Source organism: Dermacentor silvarum, chromosome 8 (assembly GCF_013339745.2).
Source record: "Dermacentor silvarum isolate Dsil-2018 chromosome 8, BIME_Dsil_1.4, whole genome shotgun sequence".
Taxonomy (NCBI): Eukaryota; Metazoa; Arthropoda; class Arachnida; order Ixodida; family Ixodidae; genus Dermacentor; species Dermacentor silvarum.
The window spans coordinates 84,071,135-84,093,251 of record NC_051161.1 but is presented as its reverse complement, the minus strand read 5'-3'; the positions used below and the strand labels follow the sequence as shown (position 1 = coordinate 84,093,251).

Below are 22,117 nucleotides of genomic sequence, written 5' to 3'. Positions count from 1 at the left end.
CCGTTCAGTACTTTACGACGATACAACTATACACACGGTTCTAAACACTGTAAACCAAAGGCAGTCCCATCATAAGAAGCCAACAAACATAGACACCACGGACAACATAGGGGAAATTACTTGTAATTACTAACTGAATTAAAGAATTGATGAATTAATGGAAATGAAAATGGATGAAAAGACAACTGGCCGCAGGTGGGCATCTTATATGATTAATAAAAATTGGGCCCCTCGGTTCCCTTTCTTCTCGTTCAAAGGTAGCAACAGCTTGCACTTACTTCAAGGGAATATCTTCTCCTTCACTAATTCGTCGCAATGATGTCTCTTGTCAAGTATTGATAGCAACAGCTGTAAAATGCTGCGCGCATTAACTTACGCTCCTCTTCGGTAGAGCGCTGCCCGAATGCGCGTTGCCTATAATACATCCCTGCAGTGCGGCGCAAGCTATGCATCGTGCAGAGCCGATCATAAAAGAGGACCAGGAGACGGGCTCCTCCAATGTCCGCCACTGATCGCCCGACGCCGACTGAAAGGAAGCATCCCGGAAATATTAGCAGCGGATTTTGGTCGAGCCTTCCTCCGTTCTCTGCAAAACGCAGCAGGCACAAATTTACTGATTGCTTGACACAAGCACTAAAGCCTTCGCTGCAATGCACAAAGTTGGTGTGGCGGAGTATTTACCATCTGTGCACGTACCGGTCTACCGCAGCGTTGCAGGCAAGGGTCTCATATATGCGTTACGTAATTGCAAATGCGCTTTAGTGAGCTTTAGTAAGCAACTGCGCTTTAGTAAACATGCTTTTTACAGTTAGTACTTGCGCAAGCTCGCACTTCCCTTCAATGCAATGCACTGTGCATGCTTCACAACATTACACAACTGCATTGCTGTGAAGCCATCATGAAACCCATACAAGAGTCTCGCCACCAAAGTTTACTAAATAATGACACGTTGTTTACACTTAGTAATTGCGCAAATTCGCACTTCCCTTCACCGCAATACAACGTGTATGTTTCACTGCACTACATAACTGTAGTGAAGCAAAACCATGATAAATACCATATAAGACTTGCCGCGTTGCACACAACTACAAGAACGCCGCCATTACGGCAGATTGCTAATACGACAACGCGGCGACCGGCCGTCGCCCGCAGTTTGCGACGATGTCGCACCACCGCACGGCACCGCCATCTCCGAGCGCGATGAAATTGCGCCGAGAGCCCGGGAATGCGCCGCATAAGACTGCACTTGGCCGGCAAAGTTCTTCCTACAACGAGTGCCGGTCATAAAAACGGGCCGTGCTCTGATTAGGTTACTCGCTCTCTCTCTCTCTCTCTCTCTCTCTCTCTCTCATTCTCGATCTTCCATTAGCTGCCCACGGTTTTATTTCGTCGTGTGACTGCTGCAAGATGGAACGACAAGGACGCCTCCATCTGCAAATTTCCTATCCCTATCGACTACATACCGACGCACATCGGAGCAGTGGAGACATACAGTGCCAATTTTCCGGACCAGGGAGCACCATGCACACTGCCGCTGTGCTATAAACGGTAACAAAGGCAGGACGTAGCCACATTATGAGGCACCAGCTGGCCATACAAAGGAAAAGAAACACAAACCATAGTTTCGCGAAGAGCGAAAGAGGAATCGGCGGTGGGAGGGGTTGGAGGGGGGAGGGGAGGAAGAGAGGCGCATAGTGGTGTACGTTGAAATTGGAGCACGCGCACAGCGGAAATGGGCCTCTCCGTCGGTCGAAAAGCGCAGCAAAGTGGGCAGCGCAAATTCCCTCCTTAACGCCCGGCGCCTCTCATTGTCTATCGTGTTCGAAGAGCGAAGCTCGAAAAGGGAGTTAATTTGGAAAGAGGAAGAAGAAATAAACGCAAGAGCGAGCAACAAGAGCATCTAATTTCCCGGGGGCCACATTAAGGAAGCCACTGGCAGCTACCGGAGCTTCATTGCTTTCTTCTTCTTCTTCTTCTTCTTTGTTTCGCCAAATTACGCTTTCTCCGTGTTTACGCAGCCAAGTGCGCCTCTCTCTGCGTTTGTGCGAGCGCGCACGCGCGAAAGTTCGTGGTTTTCTCCGGTCGTTAGGATTTACACACAGTAGTCGCCGTCCCCGTTCGGCAACAAAAAAAGTTAAATAAAAGAAAAAAGAGCCACGTAGCAACACGATGTTATTTCGTTCCCGTAAGCGCAGCCGTGCATCACCGCGCGGCAAATTGAGAGATGCTCAGCTGCACCAAGGAAGCGAGGATATCCCTTCATATTAGCACAAACGGAACGTTTGGAAGCTCTCTCGAGGACACCAATCCCAGATAGAGATAGATAGATTATGTGGTTTTACGTGCCAAACCACGATCTGATTATGAGGCACGCCATAGTGGGGGACTCCGGAAATTTGGACCACCTGGGGTTCTTTAACGTGCTCCTAAATCTAAAGTAAACGGGTGTTTTCGCATTTCGCCCCCATCAAAATTCGGCCGCCGTGGCCGAGATTCCATCCCGCGACCTCGTTCTCAGCAGCCCAACACCATAGCCACTGAGCAACCACGGCGGGTTGATACACCAATCCCAGTTTTTACACTCTCAGTGCCCGAGCTGTCTATTTTATGCTATGTTATTTTTCAATTATTTATTTTTTTTTTTTATTTTTTTTTTCGCTGTAACCATATACCCACCACGACGGCTCTGTGTGTGGCTATGGCGTTCTGCTTCTGAACAGGAGGTCGTGGGATCGATTCCCGAGGCATCGTTCCGATAGGACTGTAGGCATAAAAAGTCATGTAGCGCTTTTTTCGGTGCACGTTAAAGAATACCCGGTGGTCAAAAATTAATCCGGAGCCCCGCACTGTGGCAGCTCTCCTAACACACTGCTTATTTTCGGTACGTCAAACTCCATCAATCAGTCAATCTATCAATAATCAGTCAATCAGCGTCATAAGTGAGTCACACAATTGAGCCAAGCAACTAGACCAACTTTCCGCTTTAACGGCATTGCCCTATAACTCTGCGCGTCCCTTGAAGACTGCTCTTGATGCGTCTGTTAAGTTCGTTGGCGAATTCATTAGCAGTAATCAATCCAAACTTAGTGCCATATTACTCTGCATCAACTTCAGGCTGTTAAGTAGAATATATTGGCACGCGACCTTGCTTCACTTTTTGGTGGTGTTTGTCACTGTCACAACAACGTCTTAATATTACAGATCGCGGTGCAAACTTGAAAACACGATACAGTACCGATTAATGCCAAGTTTTATCAGGACAAGAATACACAGGCAGAGGAGGCCAACTCTAACCAAAGGGCTCTTTACCGTCTCCGCCTATACCACTGTACATCACTATAGTCTTGCCACCTGAACGTTTGTCAGATTACTATTCACATGTTTCTTTTTTGCAGCTTTTCTGTTCTCTGTTCTGGTTCATTATGGATCGCGCTCACATTTCTAGTTCCTTATTAAAATTAATAGGTTCTACCGGGGTAACTTAGCGTGTATTTGTGCATCACAACTTGGCCAACCTCCATTCGTGGGTTACATGCCACAGTTTTCAGGCACAACGACAACCAACCAACCAGCATGTACAGCTCAATCAATTGCCACACAAAGAGGAACGATCAAAAAAAGTACGTTTTCCGACAGCATATTCCGTGGCCCCTATATGCAATATGTACCTCACATGTGAGATTGAGGAAAAGATACAACGATGATACGGTGCATGTAAGGCTGTTTCAAAACTGCGCATCCTCGCGGGGGGGGGGGGGGGGGGGGGGGGCACCAATGAGGGACATGAGGCAGGCGTAAAGTCCCTATATAAGAAAAGTACCGCCATCCTTTGATCAACGCCGCTTCTCTCTCTCCTGTATCTCCGATTGGACGATCACAGCGCGCGCGCTTTCACTTCTTTATATATATATATATATATATATATATATATATATATATATATATATATATATATTTCCGCCTGAGAGCCATGTTGAGAGTCCTCTGCGCAGCCGCAGTCGCCGGCGGCGGCGCGCGCCCGGCCTGAAAGCTTCAACGTGGACTTTCTATAGGTGCGCCACCGTCGACTTGTTTTCGCAAGCAAAAAGTAAAGAAAAAACAAGCGCTTTAGGAGAGGTGACGGCGGAGGAAAGAGTAGATGGCGGTACTTTTCTTATATAGGGACTTTAGGCAGGCGAGACGCCGGGCGCCCGCGGTGGTCGTCCTCTCGACTGCGTGTAACTGAACCGGTACCGAAGTTTAAAAAAAAATCAAATTACGGTAAAAAATAATCATCACCAATAACAAATTATTGATTCCCTGCCATTCTGCAACCACAGAAGCATTGAGAACGCGAGCCAGGAGACGCAGAACACAAGTAGACAACTGCCCGAGCCTGATTCAGAAAAGTGAAACGACGAAACCGCGAAAAGGCCGGCAGATCGCCAGCATTGAAGATGTACAGTCATTCAAGGCCGCAGTTGTTGACCACTTCTAAGCAAACAGCCGCAGAACGGGTTCAGAATATTAATTCTTTAGAGAGTTTTGTTAAGTTTACAGAACATGGACACCATGCGAAAACTCACTACAGGAAATAATATTACCTATGAGAACATCAACTATTTCATGCCTATAGCAGGCTTGAAAAGCACCCATCCAGGCACTTGAAAATTATGCCTGATGCAATACACTGTGAAAAGCAACCAAAGGAGTACGCCCACTATACATACAACGACGTACTCGCACCAATCAAGTACACACAACCGTGTACATTCCCCACTCGTTTTACTAAATCATATTGAACCCGTTATTCAAACTTGCAACACGATTCCAATCAGAACAGTTTCAACACGTATGAGACATTTTAAGTACCATTACTTACATGAATGCTTTTGCTGTTGACGCACTTTCTTGGCGTACACAATCCTGTACACAACGCCTTAAATGGTTATATGTTGTTATATATGTATATAAGTACACGTGTCAATATCATACGTCCGACGCAGCTGCCGTGACCCGACGCTCGCCGAGCGCATTAGTGCGTGCGTGCATAGCCGCCCAGCGAAACGGCGAGCACGAAACAAGATCAGATCGAGGACACGCGCGTAAATAACAGCGCCTATCACCCGACGACGAAGGGTTCGGGTAAAACGAGGATCCCGCTCACCGGCTACGATTTATCTCCCCAACAGCTTTTTTGTAGCACGCAGTCTATAGTATGCAGCCTCTCGGCGAGCTACAATGCGTCAACCGCATCGAGCGGATTGCATACGCATTTCCTGCGTATTCATGGCGCGATGTTGACGCATTTTCGACGCATTTACTGCGTAGTGACGACGCATTCATGGCACTGATAGCATATCTTCGGCGAACATTCACGACGCGTTCTCGACGTGTAACTGAACGAGCACCGAAGTTTAAAAGAAATTCGTATGTAATTAAAAATCATCATCATCAATAAAGAATCATTAATTCCCTGCCATTCTTCAACGACAGTAGCGTTGAGAGCGCGCACAGGGAGACGCAGAACACAGGTAGACAACTGCCCGAGCCACACGCACTTTCGGAGCATTCTCGGCGCGGCGCGCCGCCCGACACGTGAAGCGACGAGACGATCGCACTATTCCCGGTCGAACCGCGTTGCACGTGTGGCTCCCGCGAAGACAGCGGATGCACTACAAATACGCATTTCGCTCATGTAAATACGATAAAGACCGGCGGTATGCGAAGCATTTTACAGATAGCTATCTATAGCGTCGTTTCGGGTTCATGCAAAGAGTCACCGGACGGACCAACGTGTTGCTGTAACGCGATCAATTCTGTGTTTGACGCGAGCGTGTGTGCAACGTCAGCGGCAAGGCGGCGACGATATATATGACAGCGACGGGATGACCATCGATTTATTGCACGGCGGCGAACAAACGCTACAACCTCTTTCGTCACGACCTGGACCGATCTCGAAGGCGGTATATTTAGCAAGGTTAAAGATTGGGCTCGCTGATTTGTCGTCCTAAATATGCTTACAGCGCAGGGCTAAACGTAGAGATCGACAAGAAACAACTCCGACAACGCTGACTTCCAACTGATATTATTCGCAGAAATTACACTTACAAATGACTGCGCAATGAAATATGGGGGAAGACCGCCGCGCTCTTGCTTTTTATATACATATAAGCAACTTGTGCCTGCGCGATGTCGTGACGCACGCAAAGGACAGTCCCAAGGTTGGCACTCAGTCAAGCGTTTCGTTGCTGCTTCTGCGCGAAAAGTTGTTCCTATGCGACGCGACTTATGCGCCAATCGTCTTAAAGCGGTAGTTTGCGTTGGCACGAGAGAAGTGCGCTTGCGTCTGTAGCCTACAATGGGTATAGATGATGATGATAATGAATGTAGTGTTTTGTGGCGCAATAGCCAAGTATGGCCAAAGAGCGCCAGGCCAGTGTTAATGTGTTCGAATTGGAGCGATGAATTACGAGTGCTGGATATGACGTGGCTGTAAGGGGGCGTAAAAATAGTCGCCCTAACGTGCGTAAAATCTACCTGTAATAAGATTATCGCAATGACTTACTGAGGTGTACTAGGAACATGAAGAATACATTGCGAAAGAATGGTACGATATAGAAAATACGCGTATGTCGGATGCGATAATTGGCAAGAAGCACTACTGCCTAAACACAGCCCTTCAACCACAAGGGCTTGGAGGCATGTGATATACAATACTGAACTACTATCACAGCGGCATCCTCTGGAGAGAGGATGCGCTACGAATTTATTGGGCTTATAACAGGTAGGACAACATCGTTCAAGATAATGGGCACAGATCACCGGGCACCTGTGCTGGGGTACCTTGGTTCCATCCCACCAATTGACGCGTAATTTTTTGCACTACTGAAGAGACCATGAAAAGACGTGGCACAGGAACGTATAACCTATATATATATATATATATATATATATATATATATATATATATATATACCCACCACAAAGTGCCTGGTATGAGGCAACGAATGATTTGCTTTAAAACACTTTGCGGCTGCCCGACAGCGGGAAATTACGAGCTCTAGCTTTACCGCGAACTTCTTACGAGAGCGTCAATGACCCTTCTCTTGCTTTCCGAGGTTAGCTTTTTAGAGTCCCGTTTGTAATCAGCGTGCTGTAAGATATGACACTCAGGTGTACGTGGTTTTGATGATGTATCGAGAATTCGCGACGGTCGTGTCTATATGTGGGCTGCCAATACGAAGAATAAACATTTGGAAGTGAGCCCTTGCGTGACAAAAAAAAAGTAAGAAGAAGGAGAAAAGAAAGTGGAAGGGTGGGGGGTCCTTTTATGGGTGTTTGCGTGTGGGTGCGTATGCGTGTATGTGAGCGATGTTCTCTTGCGCTCTCAAGAAGTTTACCAAGATGAATAGCCAACCAGCCCAGCGATAAGTTCCACGTTCACAGTACGTCTATTGGTGTTAGCCAGGCAACTACTGCACCGTTCTTGTTGTAAATCGCGATAAGGTGAGACTAAAAAAAAAAAAAACTATGAAACTTTGTTGCCTCTACAAACAGGCGGTTCTTGGCACTGACAATGTAGATGATGACATGCCCCATCATTTACTATAGTATAGTGCTCGTAAAAGCTAACATAATGGAGTTGATAAATTGAGTGCAGCTTTCCGCCTAAATTAAACTGCCTGTGTACTATTGCGCTAACCTAAAGGTGTTGTGCAAGGGCCAGAAATCTACTTCGCCAAGCGGAGACCTCCAGATCGATTTAAAACAGCTGCGCCCTTCCCAAAGGGTCGAGGCAATTCTCGCAGCGCCAGCAAGCGCCTTCGACTTCCGGCCTGAAAAATGTTTCGCTTAAGCGGAACTTTCCACAAGAAATATTTCCTCTTACGCAGCTGGCAGAGCTCCAGCCTGCATTTTGGAACCGGGATTGCGCATCCCCAATTCTTAAGTTTGTCCAAAGCAGACACTTGGACCTACATTTCTATAGGGGATGTTTTTCATTCTTTTTCTTTCTCTCTTCTCTCTCTTCTCTTTTTTTTTACAAGTAATGTTGTATAGGGTAGCTGAGTTTGAACGTTCTTGACGTCACGATGTAGAGCAACGTTCAAAGTGCGCGCTTTGGGCCTTTCTCATGGGCATGGCTAAGAACGAAACAAGATTTGGCTTGAAGTCGAAGTAGATAATAAATGTAAAATTTCCAAGGTCGTGGGGCGAATTGCACAGGTCTAAGTGCACAGGCGTGCAATTTAGGACGCACGTAATTGCTAAAGGAAAGTTAATTGAGCGCCAAGCAAAGCGCGGTCGCCCGCAGCACGGGTTGCACGCTTACACAGCTGCAGTAATTTTCAACGATCATGTCTTGAAAACCGCTCCAAGCTGCCTCAGTTGTCAGTAAACAATGCGTCCTCGTCAGTGTCTAACAGTCGTCATCGCGCTGTCAACGTTATCGTGCCGCCGTTGATATATAAAGGTTCACCTCAAAGATTACACGACACTGTCTGCCTGCAGTCATCATGAAAGGTGTTATAGCGGATGCATAAATTACACAAGTTGAATTATCTCTTAGACTAACCACCAATCTCACTTTTGTTTTCTTAAAGCATATGTATATCCATACGCGAAATGTCGACTTTTTGCCTCGCCTGTATTTGTATAAAACAAGTAAAAAAAAAAACAATTTTATCTGACTGCTTTGAGCAGCGCACTATTTAAGGATAGAAAAGATGAACCTTTTTTTTTTTTTCTTTTTTTAAGCGGAGTTTTATTTGCTTTTTCCCTCCACTTTGGGGGTAACTGGCGGCTGTTTGCCCTTGCCGATTATACAAATTCAGCGGCCGCGGCTCATGGGGTCCTTGGGCGGTATTCTGTAAAAGTCTACTTAGTGGACTGTCCAATTCGGCTGTCGCTGATTGGCTGCTCCTTCACGTGCAGGAAGGAGACTGGCTGGCACCTTCCTGCACGTCAAGCAGCAGCTAATCAGCGACAGCCCAAAATGGACAGTCCACTAATTGGACTCTTACGGAATACCGCCCCTGGACTAAGGACTCCACCCATGTCAAGGACCCGTCGAAGGACCCTGCGGTTCCCCGTTATTTTAATCAATGTTTATCTCTCTCTCTCTCTCCATGCCATTGTCGGTATGTGCTATTGTGTATGTTGTACCCGAATTGAGAACTTTGGTCACTGGGTATACGTGGCACTGTGTACGTGAGCATTTCTTGGCCAATCCCCCAGAATGGGTACACGTGCCACTGAGTAAGTACCCGAATCGAAAAGCAGAACAAGAGGCAAGAATTGAACAAGGCGGCAACAGAAGCAGTCGAGTGTGGAGAAAGAAGTCAGGTGAAAGAAAAAAAAATGGGACCAGAGAAAGAGAACTTAGGTAAGGAGCGAGGACATTTCAGTAAACACCAAATGAATCTTCGCGTATCACCGATTCTAACATATGCGTGCGATCTCCCGATTTTTTTTTAACCATGTTGTGCTACATGCTATTAGCCCAATAAGTTCGTAGCGCATCCTCTCTCTAGAGGATGTCGCTGTGATAGTTTTTTATAGCACATGCCTCCAGGCCCTTGTGGTTCAAGGGCGTGCTTCTTGCCAATTACTGCATCCTAAATATTTTAAATATCGTGTCATTATTTCTCAATGCATTCTTCATTGCATAGTACACCTCATTAGTCATTGCCATGATTTTAGTACATGTATATTTTACGCACTTTACAGCGATTATGTTTAGGCCCCTTTACAGCCACGCCTCATCTACTTCTCAGAATTCATCGCTCCACTGCAAACTCACAAACACTGGCATGGCGCTCTTTGGCTATACTTGGCCCTTGCGCCATTAAACACCATACATCATCATCATCTCTCGATTTTTCAAGCGAAGCTTGTACTGCCTCACTCGTGTCGGCGTTGGTGGTGGCGCACGAAAAGAACCGAAGCCGCAGGAAAATAAAAAACTGCTCTTCGGGCTGTGGAATCGAATTACCGACCTCCGGGGTGAGAGGCCACCAGGCTAACCGATTCAGCCACTGTCGGTTCATCACAAGCACCCTTTAAAGCGGGGTTCTATACGCATAAAGAAGTAGACGCGGCGCCCGCAGGTGGCGCGTGCGATGACGCCATACCCCCAGCCAATTACAGGCATCCCCTCGCTCCGGACGAAGGAAAGGGTGTAATCGCGTGATCGCTCGCCTCGCGCCCGCCGTTTCCCGCCAGTTCAGGCCCGGCCGTCGGATGGTGAGGCCGCGCTTGGTTCGTTCTGTCGAAGAGCACGCTGCGTTGAAGGAACGACAGCGGCAGAAGGCCCGTGAACGTCTCAAACGCTCAAAAAACTAACCAACCTTTCCCCTATAGGGTTGGACAAGCTTCGCGTTCACCCCTGTTCGCGGTAGGGGAGCGGTTTAAAAGTTTTCCCCCTCTTTGTCTCGTTCTCAGGAAGGAGCCTCTCCCAGTTTCACTTCCATTTGTTTCTGCTTTTTCCTCTGCTGATTTTCCCCTTTCTCTCGATATTTTCTTTGAGGGGCAATGTTTCGAGGCAGCTGTGTATAGGTACATTCTGCTGCCCCCCCCCCCCCCGCCCCCCCCCGCTTTTTTTTTTCTCATTTTGCCTTGTCGAAGAAAATGTGTAGCACTTTCAAGGTACACTCGAACAGTCTAAACGAATTTGGTTATCCACCTTTCACAGCGATATCCTGAGCGCTCTATTATTTACCGTGACGCCAAAACTGAGCACCACCCACCGGCCAAACGTCAAGATTTCGGCCCTTCTTGCGGCAATGGCGGACATGCAGTTACATCGCGAATCTTCAAGCCCATAAAGTCTGAACACCGTTTCACATCAAAGCAAATTAAAACAACTTGTTCACATTTATTTCTGGTCATAGAGAGTACATTGGCACGAAGAAAACAGTGAAATAGTATTTGAATAAAATTATTTCTTACGGTAATTATTTTACATAATTGACTTGCTGAACTAAGCACAACTGAGAACTCCCTGCTGCATATCAAGAACTCTAGTATGGGCTCTACACTGCGTTTCCAGTGCCTAAATTAGTTTCATAATGATAATGTATCATTCGTACCAATGATGATAAGTTGGGCTTTGTGGGGCCAACATATGTGGGCCAACATATGTGGGCAAAATAAATAGAAATGGGGAAGGGTATTTTTTTTTTTTTTTGACAGCCGCTATATTTTCATCAGAACTAAACACAGCTCAGAGGCATTATCTCGCTTTTTAATACGGTTCGCATTACCGACCAGTATCACCGACCAGTAAACCAATTTGAAAAAAAATTAGTATCGCGGTTAGATGCTGGAAGCCGCATCTCCCAGTACGTGGAGACAGTAACTCTCCCCTCGTGTTTGTCACGGTAAAACAGCGATTTTGCTAGCCTATAAACGTACGGATGGAGTTGTATTACAGCGCAGTGCGTTGGCATGTCCATGCTACGTCCTGCATTTTCAGGAGACCACACGGTATATTTCAATCTCGACTCACGGCTCCACCTTCATCGTCTGTGACGACACAAAGCTCTAGATCAAATTAGCGTCAATCATCTCGAAGGCTGGTGGCAAGAACACGATTAAACCACTTCCTTACAGTTACACATGCATCCAAGATCATATTCGGGATAAATGTATGACGCCATCGCTTCCCAGCTAATTCTCGAAAAAGCATCTAAGGCAATGGGCAATGTAACGGACGCTGGTCTCGAAGAAGGATATGTTCATTGTTTTGATACATGTAACGCTAACTTTCCCGCGAAGCACAATGCAGCTAATGCATTTTTAAACGACACTGCCCCCCCCCCCCCCCCGGCCTTATAGTTAGCTGGCGAAAGCAAGAAGGAAGCAGGAACTGCACAGCAATCATATATTTAACGTGTGCCTTATTTCGGGCTCTTGTGCTTGACGGGGGAAGTCAGCTTGAGAGTTATCAAAAGGTCATATACCACAAGCTTGATACAAAAGAAGGCGCTTCGCCGCGTGACAGCAGCCCAGCAGTGGAAACTGCTCATTAACGAGACAGACTTCGAAGCTCCCATGTACGCTCGCGCGCGCAATGAGTACAAACTACTCTCGTCTCCTATGAAAAGAATGGGCTGAAATCGGCTTTCGCGCGGTTCGCGCCGTCGTGGTCGGAGCACGGGGCGGGATCTATCTGCTAGTGTTTTTTCTGGTGGCTATGTTACCTTTGTTATTATAGCAGAGGTAAAAAATATGTTTCTAAATACGTCTTAGATGTATAACTACTGCCAATCCTCTTCTGTGTTATTTTTTTTTTTTTCAGATATGCATTATTCAACTGCGAAAGACTGGAAATGCAAACGTGTTCCCTTTCCCTTGACTCCATGCCCTCAGTCACCATGTCAACGAAGCGCAGCCACTGTTTAAACTGCGCTAACCACATTATCTTTTACTATTATTATGGTTATTACTCTTTTTTTTTTTGCCGCTTCGTTAGCTTTATCGGCTTCACGCTCAGCTCAGTTCCATCCCTGCCAGCACTCATTCCTGCACGGCACAGGTGCCATCCTTGGGAACCCCTTTTGAGGTGGTTTTAGCGAGCACGCAACATTGCCAGTTTTCTAGCACACAACCACAAGTAGCCCAGCTACCGGAACAGTTTCGGGTGCTCGGCGTTGTGCGGAGCAAGGACTCCAGCAGAAACAGTCAAGCAAGGTTCTTTTGTTTTTTTTCCGGCAGGCCTAAGGTCAGATGACAACGCACGCCGAGCACGTGCGACGGAAGCAAATGCGAGGAGGACTCCGCGACATTCTCCTCACGTACTAAAAAGAGAGAGACACCCTCTCATTCCCGCCTCCGTACCGTTGCTATAGCAACTGTGAAACTTTCGATGTCTGATATCCACAAGGGGACGATTCAGCACTGCTTTCATGGCAATAGGCGGGACAATAGACAAAGGTTAACATTCCACTCGCTCGTTGCCGCTTCAAATCACCACCGACGTCCATGCCCGCGTTCAGCAACTGCGAAGCCAATATATTGCAGCGTGGCCTCCAAGATTTCTTCAACACGTTCCAGATCTTGGAGGCCATGCTTACGGGTTCCTCATGAACTTTCGCAACTCATCCTGGTAACATCGGCCGCGAATACCACGCCGTTTCATGACGAATAGCGACTACTTATATCGACAGCTTAATACTGAACGATTCGAAAGAAAGTCATTCGCGTTAAACAAATAATGAAGTGAATTGAATGGCTTGTACAAATGTTTATCGCGTCCACTGCGGCTCGCACATGATCGAGTTAAACCGTTCGTTTACAGCGAAATGCTGCGTTTCTGGAACTGTGGCGCCAACCCTGTCCTTGTCTCGATATCACTGCCTGAGCCCTTCTCACCGCGCTACGCCAGAGTGCACTAGGCAGTCGTAAAACTGAAACGAGGTCATTTTATGTTATTTGTCCTACTGCCCCTTCATTGTAGCTTTCCTGTTCATTCCCCCCACTATGTTGTGTTGCTTTGCATCATCTTCCCGACCGCGGGACGGATCAGGTGTCCAACGAAAGGCGAGCCAGTTACGATGCCCGCCGCATTGCCTTTTATTTTTTGCTTCCACTAAAAGAAGTCGAGTGGCACTTGCGCCTGTCCGTGCTCGACGAAGTGTGGCTGCTAAAATCGGCCTTCGGTTGAAAGTCAGCACTTGTGTGTGTCCCTTCCTGTGTCCAGGTGAAAAAAAACGTGTTCGCGCTAAAATACTATATCAAACACGTCGCAACAACAAGGCCACAAAACAATCCTCTCCAAATCCTTTTTTCTTCATTCTTACAACACTACGCACAGCATCTGATCAACATTTTGTATAATATACCGTTCGAAACACCTTTATTATGTACATACGGAACATGCATGCATACATACATACATACATACATACATACATACATACATACATACATACATACATACATACATACATACATACATACATACATACATACATACATACATTTTCTTTTTAGGAGCTGATGGGTATCTTCACAGACGGCGCTCTCAACTTGGTACTCATGGCGCATCACCGGTCAAAGGGAGCCATATATTGCGCACACCCTAGGAATTCACGCATTACTTCTTTTTTTTTTTTTTTCATCTCCGTGTCCCGTACAAAGATAAAGGCGCTTATACTTTGTATGCCGTATTCGCGAGCGCGCACAAACACACGCGTACATGCACAAACAGACGCACCTCCGTTCGTGCGAGCGGCACTTCCTCCGGGCGCCAGTATCGATTGGTGCAGAAGTCTCGCCGCGGAAATGAAGAAAGAGGAAGCGCGGGGAACCGGCAAAACATCGCCGAGCGGCGCGAAAGACGAAGCGAAAGCCCGAACGCGGACACGGTGCAGAAGCAACAGACAAACGTGAGGCACTCGCTAAAACTGATCTGCCATGAGAGAGGGGTTTTTGGTCTGTTCACGGAGCGGCGTTCCAGACCCGTGGGCGACACGGCAAGCCTCCCGGACAAGAAGCTGCCATCCCGAGGGTGGCACGTGTGGTTAGGTTCGGGAAAAGGAAGGGAAAAAGTCACGACAAAAAGAAAAAATAAAAGAAAAGGAAGCCTGACTCGGCGCATGATGAGAGCTGAACCGCGAGTAACAACGGCCGCGAGAAGTTTTTCTTCTTTATTTGAATTCTCACGTTTACTCTCCGAAATGCTGCTTCCTCCGGTCACTGCCATTGACCGGGATGGCTCTCGCTCGCTTCTTGCAAGGAGAGATGAGAAACGAATGCAACGAACTGAGCTCGCCTCGACAGAGCAACAGGATGAGAACCAAACGCCGCCAGCTGGTTACCGGAGCGAACCGGCTCACATGTCGACCAGCGTTTACATCTCCTGCTTCGTGCGGCATTCGACTCGGCCAGGGCTTTCGTTACTCGTACGGAAAGTAAAGGAAACAAAGTTAAAATCGTGATAAAGAAAGCACAATGTCCTGCAACATGCACCGCGTGGCCTCCGATATCGCACCGGTGCGCCGTGGCGATATCGGAGGCCACGCATACTATATGAATGTGTTCCGCGGAAATCCGCAAGGTGCAGGTGGTTAAGTAGCTGGGGGAAACGATGGAACATGTTTCCTTAGAATGTGAAGATATCTACCAGGCCGTTGGGTTTAGGCTAACTCCGCTGCCCTCCTTGAAGCACTTGGGCTCGGGGATAGCAGGGTAAAAGTAAACATATGTCAGCAACAGAGATTGTAGTAAATGGCGGTTGAAGGTTTGGTGGCCCAAAAGTAGGGAGAACGCAAAGAACGGAGTAGAACGAAAACGAAGCTTCCAATCATGTTTCAGTTATTATATAAGATAGGAAGGGTATATCGGCAAAACAAACACAGCTTCGTGGCCCCCACCCATAGCGTCCATCCATCCATATATCCAGCAAGAATCGGTATCCACCCGAGCGTAGAACGTGGTTAGAAAATAAACCAGACAGGATTTACCAGAAGAAAAAAAAAAAGCTTCGCAGTTGAAGGAAGATTCGGCCTGGTAGGGGGATCGAATGCGGGACTAAAGGAATGTCGCAGTTTCACCTGTAAGGCGAAGCATCAATTGCGATAGCAAATGAGTAGAGACCTATATACGGAGATAGGATAGTAGTTTTATCAGCTGTATAAACTTGGACAGCAGCACCAGCAACGCGCAGAACTGTTGTCGACGCCGTCGGCGTTTTGCCCGCGTTCGCACCGAACGCGTGCGGCCTTGGTGACTGTTGCCGGTGCCTCTGGCGGCGGCTCGGAGGTTTTCGACGAGATCAGAAGTAGTAGTAGTGCTTTATTAAGGAAACGCGACACTCGTCGAGCAGCGTCGGAAGTGTTTACTTTACCACCTCCTCGCCTCGCAACGTATTTATAAAATAGTAGAGGTTGAAGAAAAGATGCATGTTTCTGCAGCCCTTATAGGAAGCACGGCTCAGATGCGCATTTGCTGCCGTAGCGAAACGTCGCCTCCTCGTCCCCCCCCCCACGGCCTTTCGCGCGACGGAAGAAGTCGCGCTTGCTCTCCGCCGTGCGCTCGCTCCTCGTGAAAGCGCGCGAGGGACGCGCGCTTTCACTCGCACATAACAGCATACGGCGCGTGGCGACGATTTCATCGCCGTTGGAGTTCATACGGAACCTCACAGTGACGGCAGAAATCCGCTGCGAGTGTCCATATAATTGCTATCGCAATAAAAGCCGGCAGTTCCTACGCCCTGTGGGAATCGATGTTATGCGAAGCAGTGTGCCGGGAGCCTACCAAGTTAACGAAACGACCATGAGAGCACCAAGACCTAGCCGGCTCTTTCATGACCTACATGACACGCATGTCATTACATTCATGTCATGAGTCCCTTTAGCTACACCTATGAGACCTTAAGGCCTTAGTCATGCTCATGACTATGACTTCAACCATCAACCTTTAGCCTTTTCCTTCACTTAGTACCACATACGAACCCATTCCATTGGTTTTTGAGCGTTAATCTTTTTTCGTTGTCATTCTGATTTTTGCTGAGCCATGGTCATGACTATGGCTTCTACCACCATCCTTTAGTGTTTCCTTCACTTAGTGCCCCCCCCCCCGTCCCAACCCATTTCAGTGATTTTTGAGTATTAATTTTTTTTGTGCTGAGTCATTGTCATTTTTGCTCAGTCACGCCGATGCATGACTTCTGCCATCATACTTTAGTGTTTCCTTCACTTAGTGTCCAAGTCTGAACCCATTCCAGTAGTTCTTTAGTGTTAATCTTTTTTTTTGCTGAGTCATTGTCATTTTTGTTGAGTCATGCTCATGACTATGACTTCTACCATCATCCCTTTAGTGTTTACTTCACTTAGTACCCGCGTAAAAACCCTGTTTCAGTGGTTTTTCACTATTAATCTTTTTTCGCTGAGTCAGTGTCATGTTTGCTGAGTCATGCTCATGACTATGACTGCTACCAGCATCCATTAGTGTTTCCTTCACTTAGTACCCATGTCCGAACCGATTTCAGTGGTTTTTGAGTGTTAATCTTTTTCGCTGGGTCATTCTCATGACCTACATGCCACGCATGTCATGACCTATCACGTATGTTCGTCATACACTCCTGTCATACTATGCCAATTTTGGTACCTACCAAGTTAACAAAACGACCATGAGAGCACCAAGACGTAGGCGGCTGTTTCATGACCTACATGAAATGCATGTCATGATATTCATGTCATGACATATCATTTATGTTCGTCATATACTGTTGTCATAGTATGGCAATTTTGGTACATGCCAAGTTAAATAAACGACCATGAGAGCCCAAAGACGTAGGCAGCTAGAAAGACAGACAGATAGATAGATACTGTCAAAGTAGCAAATGTTCATCAAGAAATGATTTAACAACACAGCAAAGGAAATAACTTATGTATCATGTGCTGTATATGGCCTGCTGTTTTAATGTAACCTATAGGGCTTCTAGAATAGTTGATTGTTGGGCTAGTTGGTTCTGCATAACTGAACAAGTAACTCAGCGCAATAAAAAAGACAGACACAAGAAAGGTAGAAACAAGGACAAGCGCTTGTCCTTGTTTCTCCCTTTCTGGTGTCTGTCTTTTTTATTGCGCTGAGTTACTTGTTCAGTTATATAGGGCTTCGTCTGACAACCCGACAAATAGGATTCCGATAAACTGCCGGCATTCGAGCGCACCATAAGGACTGCATTTGCAATCTGCTCCGCTTGTTGATTTGAGTGCTTGAATGCACAGTCTTCATGCATAGGGCTAGGTTAACATGACGATTATATTACAATCACCTGCCCTTTCGCGCTTTGTCTGTGGTTCGAGCGACGCTCCGCCCACATCAACCGCAACGAAATCGGCTGATCATCAATGGTGGATGCTAAGAAAGGAATAGAACCGAGCAAAAGAGAGTGGAGGGTTTACAAATTATTTTGGCAATTTCGATTTCTCAATGCACGGTACTCAAGCACTTTTTTCATTCCGACCCCACAAGAATGCGGCAGTCACGGGCGGGAATCATACCCGCGACCTTGTGCTCGGTAGCAGAACGCCACAGCCACCAAGACACCACGGCACGTTATAAATTCCAGAAGCGTTAGTGACACATATAGCATAGCACCACTCAACTAGACACTGGACACTTGCTACACTACAACTAGACACCTGCAACACTTATCGCGTACTACCTTCAGCTTAAAGGGGCACTAAAGCAAAACAATACATAAACTTAGACTGATAAAGTATTCTTCGAAAACTCTGCTGTCATTAATTACAGTGCAATAGGTCAATTATTAAAATAGAAAATGATGCTCAAAGTTACACGTTTAAAATTTTGTCAGAAACCCCGACGTCACGAGTTCTAAAGTAATTTTTCGTATTTGGGCCACGGTGGCTCATTAAAAGTTCGTGAAACTTGGCGCATTCAGTTTTGGGCTCCTTTAGAACACAATGTAGTCAGTCTTTACCGCTAAAGAATTAACTGAGACCTAGAAGATGCTGTTAAATTCCATGACGTCATGGTGAGCTGGTGCGGGGATTTCAATGTGGCGTTGCCACTCGCCTGCTGTGTTTTTCGTTTCTTTCTGGCTTGCCAAGCGGCTTCTCGCAGTAAGAGTGGTGTTTTCAGTATTGCGGAAGGGTAATCTATTGATACAGAAAAAAATAATATTTCGCCTTAGGGTCCCCTAAAAACTTGTGCATCAAATGTGCTTGAACAAAGCACTGGCAAAGACTTCAGAGGTTAGGCAACACAGATGACCAGAGATGTACCCACAAAGAAGAGGACGGACTGCCACCGCCATAGCTCAACTGATAAGGCCATGTGCACATTATGCCGCGAATTAAGTCGGGGAACCAGTGATGGCAATTTAGTTTTGCTCCCACTTTCTTTACCTTTCCCTTAAAGCAACGGTATGAACAAAAACACGTTGCCAGTTCCCATAAAAATAAAATACTTCCATACTTCTGGCTTTCCTTGCTTCAGAGATACTATTTATTTATTTTTATTTTTTGCAGCTACATCACTGAATAGAGGCGTCAATGCACCTGGTCTTTTGTTGGGTCCCAATTCGCAAAACAGTTGATGCTGTGCCGCACTGTCAGTTGGCTTTGTCGTAGATTTCCATTACAGTGCTCTGCTACTGATTTCTATTACCAGTGCTCTGCTACTGAATTTTCAGTGTTGGTGTCACCTTAACTAACGTCAACAGGTACTCACTTACCTATCCACTGGCATGAGACCGGCTGAATAGCATACCTTAATCACGTGTTTTCGACTGGAAATGGCAAAATTATCTCGGATTGCCAGCTACTGGAAGCATGCCTATTTATAAGGCACGGCTCTGGGCAATGTATTAGTGTGTTGCCTGTTATGCGAACTGCTAAAGCACTGATCAAGAATAACACAGCTTTCCAGAGTAACATAAAATCTGATTAAATCAGATGCGGTTCCTGTGGGCTCACTCCTTCATCACACGTAAGCCTTCAGCTTACTTAAAATAAGCAAGACTTGCTAGTCTAGTCCATCCTGTTGCTGCCTTTCTTTTTTTTAACATTTTTGCTGAGGTTTCAAACTCAAGGAGCCAAAGAATTCACCATATCGTAATTCCAGGAGCCCAAGAATTCACGCATATCATACCTTTTTTTCCAAGGCACGTATGTCCTACTAAGCGACATTTCTTAATCTTTCAAATATATAACATGAACAGAAATATAGCTGTCAATTAAGCACGATAGACATCTAAATGATAAAATTGAATACTCAAATGTTCAAGTATCAGTTTCAGTTGCTATAAATGCATCTACTTATAAGCAAGATTTGTAATAGTATTTACTGCAATAAATAAAACAAGATGACAGCAGATTAAAATTTTGCAAGAGCTATCGGTATTAACACATACCAAACTTCAATTTTGTACGACCAAGTACACGCTTGAGCAGAAGTATACGGACCGTAGGGTCGCCGAAAAAACTGAATTTCTTTGTAATTAACATGTATAAACTGAAATTGATGCGTGACTTGCAATGTTTGCAATGCCAAGTTTGGGCTGCAGCCGTCAATTTCAAGTCAAGCGGTTGAAAAATCGGCTTCATCACGCAATCCCTGGTCCGTATACTTTTGCTCACAGGTGTACATCATGACAAGTGCAGAATTGGGCAACATCAACAAACCCTCTGTTGTTACCAAGGCACTGTTATGTAGCCAAATAGAGCTGACACATACCTAATTTAAAGGAGAAAGCACAAGTGCATATAATTCACTTTGTCAGTCATTGATGTCCGTCCGTTGAAAAGGTATGGATTAATTAGCCAGTTTGTTTGCATGGAACAACAATGACAACATGATAACCATATAAACTGCAACGTCATCACTATCATGAGGTTCTGCCCACGCCATTCCCTTCAAGGTGCTGGCTGTGCATTATAGGAACATAATACAAAGGTGCTGACCTTCAGATTGCAAAATCATGATTGGATGTGACGGGTTGAAGAGATGTAGCACATCTGTCACATAAAATGTTTTTATAGCTGGATCACCACACTGGCTACCTGATGCAAATCTATAAGAAGCCACATATTGAGAATTGTTTCTTTGTAGCATTAGCAGTTATCATCAAACGCAAAGTATTTTTATCGGTGTATATGCAAGACAGCTAATCTTGAAAATAAATGAAATAGACAAACGAGACAGCTGCAATTAGGAGAGAATTTGAACCACTGATAGATGTTAATGAGAGAGTTTCCTTGCTTTCATGTGTAGTCAAGTAAGATAATACATGTAAGATAATGCAAAATGATGCAATTCTTAAATTATGCGTTGTATGGAGGATTACAATTTTCAAAATATTTGGCACGGACATGCACATTAGCGGGCAAAAGTGTAATATATAATCAGAAATAGTTAGCCAAATACTCAAGCAAGACAGAGCAACCAGAAACCACCAATTGCACACACTATACTGAATGGCGACTATGGATAAATCCGCTCAGTTTCTCACATGATACATTTACAATTGACTTTTTTTTTTCTTGACACACTCTTACATGGTACCAAAAAAAAACAACATCGGAGCCAAGGCATATGCACCATGAACATCACCAACTACCCAACACCGTCCAATGCGGCTGGACTTTCTACTGAGCCCATGCTTTGTTACACAAGAACTCAAGCAACGAGACCTACTGGGAGCACAGCACAAGTTAAAACTGATAATTTATAATGAAAGTCTGCTGAATACACCTTATGCTGGTCAGCATATTAAATGATGCATAACGAACGCGTATATTTGAACGAATGGGTGACGCTGTTGACAAAGTACAAGGAACTCACCAAGTCAGCTGATGAAGGAACCTGGTGTGCGATGAGCAAATCAAACGAAGAGAAAAACGTCATGGTAAGTAATTAGTGGCGCACACAAACTTCATACATTAAAGCAGAAGCACGGTGCATCAAATGTTCCAGCATAAGCACGTTATGCCATTACCAAACATGCTAATACAAGTTAAATTAAAAGCTTTGTCTACTAAATCCAGCAATAAACAATCAGTAACAAAATTTAGTTTCACATGTTTTTTTTCGTTTTTTTCTATTGCCGACTTTGCCGCAAGCAAGCCTCTACATTTTTCTTTTACAAATGTGACACACGATAGAGCCTGCCGTGAAAGCTGCGTTGAAGCGAGCTCCAGAATGCAATATGCGAGCACGCTTAACAACACTTTCGAAGCGGTGCTGTAAACAAATTAAATGACATTTCAAAAAAAAATATCCATTGGGCACGACGTGTCACATTTTCACAATCCTTTCGTGATTTCAGGTCAGCGTCAGCGATAACCACATATTCAACACCACAAACAAGCATCTGGAAGATCGGCACACGGCAGACAGTGAAAATTACGGCCAGAACAACTACTTAAGTAGCACGGTGGTGATCGCGAGCACTCTTCAAAGTTAGCGCCATTGCACAACCTATCAGCGCCTCACTTCACTCGTACATTCATCCTCGGCTGCATATCCTCGCCTGATTTCGGTCACATCTCACACGCTCACCAATGGGCCCCGTTCACTACGGCAAGCTTGTTCACAAAATAAAAGGGACGGAGAACGCCTCCAGCCGTACCTTCCGTTCCCTGAAGTCAACGAAGCCCGAAAA

At 45.8% G+C, this 22,117-nt stretch overlaps 1 protein-coding gene across 3 annotated transcripts in view; it reads right to left on the bottom strand.

Moving 5' to 3' along the window:
• LOC119461528 (cytochrome b5 reductase 4) overlaps positions 1-22,117 on the bottom strand; it is a 302,295-nt gene that overhangs the window by 280,082 nt on the left and 96 nt on the right. For 2 of the 3 annotated variants that reach the window (XM_049673178.1, XM_037722870.2), the window contains exons 1-2: positions 22,085-22,117; positions 21,298-21,318 (exon numbers count right to left, since the gene is read on the bottom strand). The exon at positions 22,085-22,117 is cut by the window's right edge and continues 96 nt beyond it. Coding sequence is in view for 1 of the 3 variants with exons in the window: in XM_049673179.1 (XP_049529136.1) it covers positions 21,298-21,360 (63 nt within the window). In the remaining 2 variants the exon portion in view is untranslated. Of the gene's footprint in view, positions 1-21,297 lie in introns of all 3 variants that reach the window. The other variant, XM_049673179.1, reaches the window with a different exon arrangement.